The sequence below is a fragment of the Xenopus laevis genome, chromosome 8L (assembly GCF_017654675.1).
Source record: "Xenopus laevis strain J_2021 chromosome 8L, Xenopus_laevis_v10.1, whole genome shotgun sequence".
Lineage (NCBI taxonomy): Eukaryota > Metazoa > Chordata > Amphibia > Anura > Pipidae > Xenopus > Xenopus laevis.
In genome coordinates, this window is record NC_054385.1 from 58651711 (window position 1) to 58664304 (window position 12594).

The 12594-nt window shown below is 36.5% G+C and overlaps 1 protein-coding gene across 3 annotated transcripts in view; it reads right to left on the reverse strand.

Moving 5' to 3' along the window:
• Positions 1-12594, reverse strand: part of slc6a14.1.L (solute carrier family 6 member 14, gene 1 L homeolog) — a 31854-nt gene that overhangs the window by 18821 nt on the left and 439 nt on the right. For 2 of the 3 annotated variants that reach the window (XM_041572791.1, XM_041572790.1), the window contains exons 2-3: positions 6765-6930; positions 1348-1479 (exon numbers count right to left, since the gene is read on the reverse strand). In XM_041572791.1, coding sequence (XP_041428725.1) covers positions 1348-1479; positions 6765-6930 — 298 coding nt within the window. The remainder of the gene's footprint in view (positions 1-1347; positions 1480-6764; positions 6931-12594) is intronic. The other variant, XM_018229990.2, reaches the window with a different exon arrangement.

Here is a 12594-nt window from a genome sequence, read left to right on the forward strand (position 1 = left end):
TGGATATCAGGTTCCATACCAGTATACAGCATAAACCATAAGCAACCCAACTATGATTATTTTTTGTCAAGGGATCTGTATCTCATTTTACTATAATGGTCATAATAAATGTTGAATGCAAGAGTTTCAATAATGCTCAAAAAAGCAGCCAAGCCTCATGCCTATTTGTTTGGAAGCCCCAGTGAATAAAATAACTGAACTATAACAACAGTGTGCTTGTTCTGTAAAAAATAAATTGACCTGGAGTACTTTGCTGCCGAGAGCCTCACTGTTTATGTTTTCCTGCTCCAAGGTCCCACTTGTGCCAAATTAAACTAGGTACATGTGCCAAACAATAAGCTCCCAAGAACTGTATTGTGCATGTGCCCAACCCAAGGTAGTTCAAGGGAGACATGAGATATGGGTACTTTTTTAATTTGTTGTAATTAAATTAATGTATATATGTACTATTTGTTCCAATAAGTTTAGTTTAGTACATGACTTAAATTTAAAGTTTTCTTTCCAGAAAACAGGGAGACATAATATCTTGCTGTTACATAATGTAAATTTGCAGCGAACATTTGCCTTGCCAACTTCCTCATGCCCGGTGTTTTATTTGATCCTTTCTGTTAAAAAACAACAGTCCAGCCATGCTTAAAACTGAGATTCCAGTTACTGTATGCTGTATGAGTCACAAAAAAATCACTATAAGGTCAATTATCTGGTTAGCCATTTACATTTTATGTGAATACATGACAGCATTTATCTTATGACTGCATCCATAATATAAATACTTCTTGTAGGCCAGAATATTAAGCATTTTTATACCAAATATTATTTAAATGACAACAAAAGGCTATTCACATTCAGTTTTCTATTGCTAACTGGGGCATTCAAATGACCAACTCTCTCTTAGGACTTCTGAGTTGCTGGCCCAGCCCAAAAGGATGAATTTGGTTTTTTTCTAAGCCCAAATTCTCCCTCTAGCTGTCAGGATATCTCTAAAATCCTAAGGGTCATACCTACATGTTCAATTAATTCTGGAGCCACCAGTTCAGTAGCCTCAAGAGAGAGAGAGCTGTTAATCCAAATGACTTGGTTTAGCAGACACAACACTAATAACTTTTAAATAGCTGAAGATATAATCATTTAAAAAGAGGGAACAAAAGAGCATTCTGAGCATGATCCAGCCAGAGTTGCTAAGTCCCTAAAACCCCATCTGACATTAAGAATAACTTAGCTGTCTGTGCCTTACAATTTTATAAATTGATCTAACCATTTTTACAGTTCATATACTTCTTAAAGCAACATTTTAGAATGTTCATATAGAGATCTCATTAAAAATACATTACAATGGACGTTTGTTACCTTGTAGAATTGGTACAGCTCTCCAAACCAAAACTGGACCTGAACTGGTAAACTGACCCATGGAACATTCCATGAAGAACAAAGGGAGTCCAGCCAGGGCAAGCATAATCGTATAAGGGATGAGGAAGGCTCCTACAGAGAGCATACATTATCATTAATAATAATTTTCCTACCACGCTAAATGACCCACAGTATTAATGTGTGCTTAAGTTAAATACTAATAGGGCAATAAAATAAAAGGTATGTTTGCTACTGGTTTAGTAACCCATAGTAACTAAGCAAGTAGCATTTTTTAGCCAGATGTTTAAAGAAGAAGGAAAGGCTAAAATTAAGTAAGATTTATCAGAAAGGTTTATATAAATACACCAGTAAACCCTCAAAGTTATGCTGCTCTGAGTCCTCTGTCAAAAGAAAAACAGCATTTATTTCCATCTATTGTGTACACATGGCCTTCTATATCAGACTTCCTGTTTTCATCTTAAACCTCCAGGGCTTGGGCTTGAGCATGCTCAGTTTGCTCCTATCCCCCTCCCTTCTCCTCTCCTGAGACAGGAAGTGATGTCACGCCAAGTTTAAATGGCAGCTGCTATCCTAAAGAAATAGAGAGCTTCTACAGCTGTTTACTCAGGTAAACATTCTGCGAAATAAATATAGTGTTATAGCTTGCACTGATGTAGCTAATCTATTGACAATAAACTGCTTTGGCAGCTTTCCTTCTCCTTTAACACCTGGTTGACATGGGTAGCTAGACTTGGTTAAATCTATCTGTCTGTCAGTCTATCGATATCTATCATCTATCCAACTATTAGATATTAGGTGGATAGATAAATAGATATCTATTTATCTATACACCTTTTATCTATCTATCTATCTATCTACTATCTATCTATCTATCTATCTATCTATCTATCTATTATCTATCTATCTATCTATCTATCTATCTATCTATCTATCTATCTATCATCTACCTATATAAGTATCTATCTATCTATCTATCTATCTATCTATCTATCTATCTATCTATTATCTTCTATCTATCTATCTATCTATCTATCTATCTATCTATCTATCTATCTATCTATCTATCTATCTATATGTCTGTCTATCATCTATCTATCTATCTACGGTGGCATTTTATCATTACAAGTGTAAGGTGAAGAATTTTTTTTTTCTCACACTTTTTAAGAGCCAGTCATCAGTTTTTTTTGCATTTAGAAGCTAATTTACTAGTAATTTTATAAATGAATACCTAAAAAACAACAGTAGCATTCATTAGTTATGCACATATTCTAGGCATGGGTTATACAAACTATAAATGATTTTCTAAGACCAACAAGAGCATAACTTGTGCTTTACATGCATTTTCTTACTTCCACTTTTTGGACCATGAGCAAAAAGTCACTGTAGATGAAATTATGCCTTGCTACGTGGGGGAAAAGTTAAGTATATGTAAACAATGAAACCACTAACTTTTTTTGGGTCAGCAGTATCAGCTAGAATTATGTGACGAAAGTAAAGTAGACAGGCTTAGCAAAACAATTATAAATTTAGGGGGGCTTTATATCATTAAGTACTGTCTCTGTCCAGCACCCTAACTGAATGCAGTTCAGTTGGGGTGTTCACCTTTGGGTTAACTTTTAGTACAATGTAGAGAGCGATATTCTGAGACAATTTGCAATTGCATTTTTATTTGTGGTTTTTGAGTTATTTAGCTTTTTATTCAGTTTGCAATTTTATCTGGTTGCTAGGGTCAAAATTACTAAGTTAGCCTACCAACCATACGCTGTTTTAAATAAGAGACTGGAATATGAATAGGAGAGGGTCTGAATAGAAAGATGAGTAATAAACATTAAACAATAACAATGCATGTGTAGACTTACAGAGCATTTGTTTTTTTTAGATGGGGTCAGTGACCCCTATTTGAATGTTGAAAAGAGGCAAATAATTAAATAAACTACAAAAAATAATGAAATCCAGTTGCTTGGAATTAAAAATTAACTTAAAGGTGTCCATTTAAATAGTGTTTAAAGGATACTGTGTCATCCACACACACACAAAGCAATTTGATTACACAATGTGCAAAGATTTTTTTTTATTTAGAGTAGTTTTAGTTATTCTTAAAAGGGTATACTAATGTTTTCCAGATAGCGATGATGAGGAAGCCAGTCATTTCCCTTGTTTTTTCTCATATAATACTGCATATAAAATTAAATAATGGTGATTTCTCTTAATCGAGAGACCCTATTCATAATACAGTGTATGACATTTATTTTCTTCTCTTTTCTGATGAAAAACATCACTTGGCAGCACTCTTTACAACAATACTCAGGTAGAAACACTTATTATACATTTGATGCTTCTGACACTGGTTCATGGTTTGGGATTTAAGCATGGAAAGAGAAGACCTATAAAATAAATGTCAAAATCAAAAGGCATTCTAATCTACCCATTGTACCAATCAGCTGAAAGGAACGTCAATGCTAAAATAAAAATATTTTTATATATATATATATATATATTGTGTATATATTGTATATATATATATATATATATTTTATATTGTGTGTGTACTTTTAGCAGCAGGCTGGAGAGAAATAGTTTATGTAGGCAAATGGAGCTGCCAATATTTTCACCAATGACAAGTAATTGTTGCTGGAATTGTTTTAGAAGTTATTAATATGCTGTTAAAAATTTACTCACCTAATGATGGCTTTTAAATGCAATGCCAAGGATTGGTTTGGTGGAAATAAATTTCAGGACCTATTCCAGGAGTTTTTTTTTTTTGCACAATAAAAATCTATTCATATTATTTCCTGCCAGTAGCCAAGCAATGAAAGCAAAATCAGATGCAGTGAGACAGCAAGGACAACTAGAAGAGGCAAACTTGCAAGGCATTTTCGAATGTGGATACTTGAGTTCCATCTACAAAGTAATTATGACCTGCATGTGAATCGCCATTTTAATCGCTACAGGTCAAACTTGCTAGGTGACCAAACATGTGAGGGATACATCTTCTCCTGTCTTCCCCTACTCAAGGGGCATTAGGTAGTTAAATCCAAGTTAAAAAGGAAACAGAAACAATGCAGAACTAGCTACAAGTGTTTTATTGCCACAACATGTTTGGAGCACAATGCTCGCTTCACACTTGACAAAGAGTGTTGTTCTCGAAAGATGTTGTGGCAATAAAACACTTAAAGTAGCTACAGTTGTCCTGCATTGTCCCTGTCTCCTCTTTAACTTGACTTTCACAATGGAAAGAGTCAATGACTGTGTAGACAAGTTATATACAGGCAAGTAATACTTGTCATCATGCTCCTGAGCAGGGAAACGTATAGCAGAATCTTGTCATGCACTCTTATGAGATCCCCCAAAAAGCCAGCAGAATTCAGTGGAACAGATTGTGAAAAAAAACCTACCAAATCAGTACAGACAATATGGTGTGGCAAGACAGAGAGAGATTTTTTTTTGTACCTGGCCTCACCTTTGTAAATAAACGCTACAGTTTTTAATCTATTCTATCTACTATTGGTGATGTTTTGGTAGGCACTATGGGGGTAAACATCTTAATGGTAACATTCTGGTGCTGACATTAGAAGCCAGAAGTCAATACAATTTAGACATTATTGGCTTTTAATTGACCTTGGGGTTGTGCGCCACAGAGGCGCAGTTAAGTGGCAGCTAATGCAAAGCTGAAGGATGGAGAAATATGTGAATTTACAGAAATGCAATCAGTGTTTGTTTTAAGAGACTGATTGCAACATGTAGCCTTTGGAGCTTTTCTGACATTTTTTTATGTGGGAACAGTGCCATCAGGAAAAATGTGAAGTAAATGTGTTGGCATGTGTTGTGTTGTCATGCAATGCTTAACCTATGGTTGTAGGAACTCAGCAGCTCTACAGCTCCTTTTCAAAGTCAGAGTGTCAGTGACCCTTAGGTTATCTGACTATACAGACAACACATAGTTAGTTAGGGTCATTGATACCCTGACCCTGCTAGACAGCTGCTGAGCCAAACACCTGGTATGGCAGTCTAATAGTGCTAATATCTCAAAACATATGTGCTTGAAAGAATCCTTTTTGGGGGTTTACATCTTCTTTAAAACATTGCTGTAATGGAAGATTTTGAGAAATATTCAGATTTACAGGAGAAATGAATATCCTCACTAAGAAGGTAAGTAAATAAAACCGTTGTGCAATTGCGTTGCACAACTGTAACAATTGGATATGGCAAAGGCTTTTTATTGCTTAGCAACTAACCTATTCGTTCCTTTTATTTGATGTCAGAGCATTTGGTTGTAGTGTTTGCTTGCTTGATCCTTTGTAGGAACTGAACTGAAGGTGTATCTGCTTAATCAGTCTGCTCTTGTGCAGAAGAGGCAAAGCAGATAATTATGGCTGGTCAGCTAAAGCCTGCATGCACATTTCATATAGTCATATAAATCAATGATCACTCAGTGTGCTTTGTATGGTGTTCTCTAAGTACCATTCAATATGGTACTGTGAACTTTTAAAAAGAAAATAGGATTGTCAATAATTAACTAGTCAATGAATAAACATATAGACCTCAGTCTGCCATTCATTGACCAGTGATTAAAAAAAAAGAAAAAGAAATCCCTTTGCTTTAGAATTTGATGGACGAGGATACAAAGATTATATTTTGGGTGGATATTTGTACTGCTGCAAGACAACAATATTTGCCATTCTTATTCAAAAAGAATGGGCTGATAAGCATCAAAGTTAACCAACGTAGTGGGGGCTCTTAATAGTAACTCTTACATCTTTACAGGATCTTGCGATATACTTCCAGGGTAATGACACAAGGGGGACAGTAGCAAACAAACAATGCCTTGTTTATGGTAAATAATTGCTAGAAACAGTCATTGAAATAGTTCCTATTTGCTCAGCCACAGAAAGTGAAAGAAAGAATTTCAAGGCACAAGTTCTCCTTTGTCATTCCTTGTTTATGGTAAAAATAAAGTATAATCTTTACAGTAGGGGTCTTTTTACAATCTCAGCAATCTGTCCCACCTATGCCCAGACCTTTATGGCCTTTTCTACAATTATATTTGTAATCTTTGTTGGATATCCTTCTGGTGCTGGTAGTACTGAAAACATTTCTTATTCTCTAAACTGCTGTGGGGGATTACAGTGCTTATAAATTACATAGACAAAATAATTGATAGCTGCTATAAGAGGTAAAGAGGACCCTCCCCAAAAGAGCTTGCAGTCTAAAAGTGGGTATAAGATAAAAGGTGTGGTATATATGCAAACTAAAAGACAATAGATATAAAAAAGAAATAGGTTTTCCTAATTCCCTTCTTGGTTTCCCTAATCCCCATCTTTATGTTGCCAATGTGGCCTTGGCACAATAAATCTATCCATGCCATTGGTATTTTCTATAAACAAATACACTCATACCTCCTCCATTCTTGTAGGCAAGATAGGGAAATCTCCAGACATTACCCAGGCCCACAGCATAGCCAATCAATGAAAGTAGGTAGTCTGATTTTCGGGACCAGTTTCCTCTCTCTATGTTTTCATCACTGCTGCTAGCATGGGATTCCTGAATTAAGACAATGATATTCTGACAAAACACATGCAACATATTCATACAATAGACAATACTTATGTAATATTTACATTTTCTAATGCACAGCCTTGATATCTAAATTTAAATTCTACTAATTCTATGTATGTTTCCTGTTTTTATCAGTTTAGAGAAGGTATCTGTTTCCAGTCATATCATGAATTTCATGGTATTCTGAAAAATGTGTTTGACTGACAACTGGTATAGTTATCCTTATATACTTTTACCTTGTTCTTTTCACAAAAACATGTATTTGTTCTGCCTTTTATAATAGTACCCCCCCCTTGCAAAACTGTTGTCACACACAAACATACAAGCAAAACAAAGGTGTGTTAATAAAGGTGAGCAGTGATGAGTCTAAAGCAACTGGACTTTATGGGGCAGATTTACTAACTGGTGAAAATTTGTCAGCGTCCACCCATCGCAACACTTCGCCAGGCGACAATTCGCCCAGACAATGGCAATTCACTAACATGCAGCGATTCATACTGGGCACCGAACGCTGGCGACTTTTCGCTAGCGGTTCTTCGGTAATGCAACATTTCAAAGCAAAGATACGCTAGTGTTCATTTCTGTCTAGTGAAAATTCGCTAGAGATCTTGCACTTAAGTTGTATGGACTTCTTTATGTTATATGTTGCAGCAAATACTTTACATTTACACAGTTTATTGCACATGTCCAGGGAACCTTAAAGGGATCCTGTCATCGGAAAACATGTTTTTTTCAAAAAGCACCAGTTAATAGTGTTACTCCACCAGAATTCTGCACTGAAATCCATTTCTCAAAAGAGCAAACAGATTTTTTTATTCAATTTTGAAATCTGACATGGGACTAGACATATTGTCAATTTCCCAGCTGCCCCTGGTCATGTGACTTGTGCCTGCACTTTAGGAGAGAAATGCTTTCTGGCAGGCTGCTGTTTTCCTTCTCAATGTAACTGAATGTGTCTCAGTGGGACATGGGTTTTTACTATTAAGTGTTGTTCTTAGATCTACCAGGCATCTGTTATCTTGTGTTAGGGAGCTGTTATCTGGTTACCTTCCCATTGTTCTTTTGTTTGGCTGCTGGGGGGGAGGGAGGGGGTGATATCACTCCAACTTGCAGTACAGCAGTAAAGAGTGATTGAAGTTTATCAGAGCACAAGTCACATGACTTGGGCCAGCTGGGAAATTGACAATTTGTCTAGCCCCATGTCAGATTTCAAAATTTAATATAAAAGAATCTGTTTGCTCTTTTGAGAAATTGATTTCAGTGCAGAATTCTGCTGGAGCAGCACTATTAACTGATTCATTTTGAAAAAAATGTTTTTTCCCATGACAGTATCCCTTTAAAGACAATAGAGTTGTTATAATGCCCTACACTTGAGCCCACTCTAAAATTAATGTTCCATATGTTAGAAAATGTCTGGAGAAAACAGGTTACCAAAAAAAAATTCTAAGGACTTTTGCAGCCTATCACATTTTAGTGAATTTGCGGAGTAGCGTCCATTCGTCAGAGCAAATTGTCGCCTGGCAGAGTGAGAATGACCGATAGCACCTGTCTCTTTCGCTAGCGAATTGGCGCCTGCGCCCTTAAGTAAATTGGCAATGTCTCTGTGGGTGGTAACGCTAACAACTGATGCTATCGTTAGCCACTTGGCACTTTAGTAAATCTGCCCCTATGAGTAATGTGTAATTGGATTTTGGTGACTGCATTACTCTTAAGGGTTTAAAAGGCTGGGAATTGCCTACAAGTCCAACTGAACTGAAGAAGCATCTCGGAGTGGTGAAACATTTGCAAAAGTACTCAGAATGTCCATTTGCTTTAGACTTATCACTACTGAATAACAATGTAATAACTTCACTGTTTAAAATGTCTTCACAGGTAAAGTGAATCAGTTCCAAAGAATTGAAAAAGTCTCTGAGTATTATTATTTGCCAACTGTTGTCAGACCCCATACATATTACTGCTCCATTGTTGGTCATTGCTGTATAACAGAGATAATTTCCTCATTGCTTAGAAATTGCTGCTTTAACATCTTTTTGTGTATACATTTAAGTGGTTGTTTATTCCACCGAAGCCACCCTTATCCAGTTAATTGTCTGTATGCCAATAACTCACTTTAATGAATTACCAAAATTTGAAAAACACGGGCAGGTAAAATCAGCAAATTTGGGTCAAGCAACCAAGCTCTGCGTTTTTATTTGCTAACTGTATAAATATTAAATCCATTTAACAGATTTAAACAATTAATCACATCAGTGCAGCTATACAATCATTGTCTAGGGTATCTGGCACCTGCCAGATCTGGTCAAATGGGCAAATGCTGAAGAGCCTGATCTAGGTCTGTACTGGCCAAATTCAGCCCACAAAGATGGTACCTATTCCCTTACATCTAGTAATAGTACATGGCTATGTTTTTATACCAAAAACATAAAACTCGCTTATACCAAGAGCTCAAATATATGTATTGGATATACACATATATACAACTTGAACCCAAGAAATGGGCACAATAGTCTAGCATGGGGTCCTTAACAACAGATGGAATTTATTCAGTAAAAGTAGTTAGTTATTAAATATTCACACGTTAAACTGTAAGTGCATTCACCAGAATGAAAATAATAGACTGTGCTTCCTAACTAGAAAGGCTCAAAGGCATCATTTGCCTCACCTTTAAATGAGATGCAGAAATGCATTTCCACATTCCTTTTCTGACCCTTATATTTTTAATTAGTTGCAATTATTGCATTTTTAAAAACTATTGACTTTAAACAGTGCATGTAAAAGTGTAGGAGGCAGATACTGATGCTACTTTTCTCTCTGCCTATTCATAATAAGGCTGCTGATTTGATGGAGATTAAATAGGCTTCCTATCTAAAAGACTAATAATAAACCCTGCTAAAAAATTCTGTGTTGGAGAAAAGTGGTATGATCTGTACACAGAAAGCCTGTAGTTATGGGCATCACAGTGAAGAGCCACCAAACGCCATGCGGGAGCAATGTTATTAGACATAAGAGAGATAACTATATTAAAGGGACAGGCTACAGCTGTGGTCTTTAGTTGAGATTGTTGTGGCTAGTTAAACTAATATACATTATGGTACTGGGAACAATTTTGTGACTGTTGGAGGGTGTCCTCAATAGAAATTCAAGATGGAAATCAGCTATACCCAGACATGCTCGGGTATGTGCCACAGGGCAGTGTGACTGGCAGACCCATTTGTCTGGAAGAGCGAAGGTTTTTTTCTTACCCAGTTCCAAGTTTATTTGAGGGGAGTGATAAGAATGCAGAGAAGACTGCTTTCAATGATGTCTGAAGTCAGCAATACTATTATGCAAAATATTTTTGTGTGCCATTTTCACTGAATGTGCCAAGCCACAGATATGAAAACTATTACTATATACATATACTAACCTTTTATAAGATATTACATCTTTTTAAATATATAAACCACTACGACTCTTACTCATATATTATATTCCTTTCTAGCTTCTGGTAGTTTCCCCTCTTTATTTAAAGACAAGATACAGTGGCCTCTTGTCTCCTGCCCCTCCAGACATCATTTCGAGGTACACACGCACATGAACACGCAACCCACATCAGCACTGTTCTTTACACTGAGCATCTGATCTTTCACCTGACATTCAATGCACAGGGCAGCAGTCAGAGAGGCTCCATTACTTAGGAAATGAGCACTAAGGGTTGCCCTTTTGCTCTTGCATTTACAGCCCCTTGAATGAACCCTCTTGTCTTTTCTCATTTCACTAACATTCTCCACACTCAGAATCTGCTGGATCCTATGAAGTCTGGTTAAATAGCGGCACACTCCACTGAGAGGACCTTATGTAGTGTTGCAAATGATCTCCAGACTGCCACGGTCAAAGTACATTACTCTGTCCTCATACTTCTGGATTTATCCTTTGCTTTTAATATTGCTGACCATCCCAATGTAAATTCTATATTTTCTTGGTATCACTAATAAAGCTGGATCACGGTTCTTTTCCAACCTCTCTAACTATCTTTTGGAGCACAGTCTTGTAACTTAAGGGCCAATGTCTAAATCTTTGTGTGTACACTTTGCCCTCCTATTTGTGCCTGTATGTTATTCACCTACTTAGAGTGTAAGCTCTATTGGGGCAGGAGCTCCTTCCTACTGTGTCGCTAATCACATGGCACTTGATCTCTGTATATTTATACTGAATTACTGATTTATTTATTCATCACAATGTTGTCTTTCCTGTGTGTACTTTTCTATATTGTATAATTGTACAGAGCTGCATATTCTAGTAGCACTTTATAAATTAAACTATACATACATACATGTACACATCAAAAATGTAGACTGCAGTAACAAAATAAAGGGGCTAACTGGAAACTCATGGGGAGATGGAGATTGAAGGCTTCCACGTTGTTTTAAATAAACTTCAATTTATTATGTGGTCTTCATTTTGGGCCCTAAAGCTCTTAAAATGATAGCAAAAGAGCTATAATTTTATACAAATTTGGTATTTCTGAAAATATACTGTATACATATACATGGGTGTGTTAAAGTAGAACTAAACCCCCTTTAGCCAAAAGACCCCACTGCCCCCCAATTTTGGCTAAAGGGGGGTTTAGTTCTTCTGTAAACACACTTCTGGAGATCCACATAACCTAATGGATTTCTCCAAACATGATGTGATTATTTGCAGCATTTTTATGCAACTATGCACAGTAACCCATAGCAACCAATTAAAGGTTTGTTTCATTTTTTGACCTGCAGGTGGCTTAAAAAAAGCTAGCTACTGATACTGGTTGCTATGGGTTACTGTCCGGGTGCAAATTTGCCCAATGTTTACAATTGAGCTCCATTGTTACTGGGTGACAATTTAATCGACTGTACAGGTCAGTTACTGTAGCCTTTTGCTATCATGGAAAAACCACTTGAAACATTCCATTGTATTGGTCATTGGGAGTTTACATGTTTCCTCTATCCACAAATTCTGTGTGTTGATCCCCTGCAAAAGTGTAAAGACTGTGTGAACTCTTTATAATATGAGTGCACTTTGGGAAACCTCTTATAAAAGCAGAAAAGCTTAATAAACTAATAGAATAATTCTATCAGTGTGTAGTCTTTATTTGGTAAAGTCCTGAATATTTATCATTCAAAGCACAACGGAAAACAATGACTTCCGAGACTGGGTACACAAGGTCAATCTTCACAGTCATCCAGTCTACCGAGTCTACTGAGTCTACTGAGCCTCACAAGCTAAGGACCAAACGACACTTAAGTTCAAATCCCTATACAGCAACATAGCTGGGAACACGTTGATAACTACAATATCAAGGTTAGCTAAGGACACCATCAACAGAGGTTCTTGGGTAACTAGATTGTAAGGTAGGCAGTTATTACTGACATGGTCATATTCTGACATATTTTTGAAAATTTATAATTTAAGGTCTTGGGGTGTTTTAATCATTCAACTTGCCAATACATATTATAATAAATCTCCGCTAGTCCAATGGCCATGTCCAGTTAAATAAAAAATGGCTTCTGTTAATAGGAATGTTTTATTTCAATTAATTTTCCTTGAGCTCTTCAGTAAACCAAACTGGGACACATCACTCAACACTGAGAGGGCCCATTTTTTCACCTATTTTTATGATCTAGGTTTTCTGTGCGACATGCTTTGTGGTGG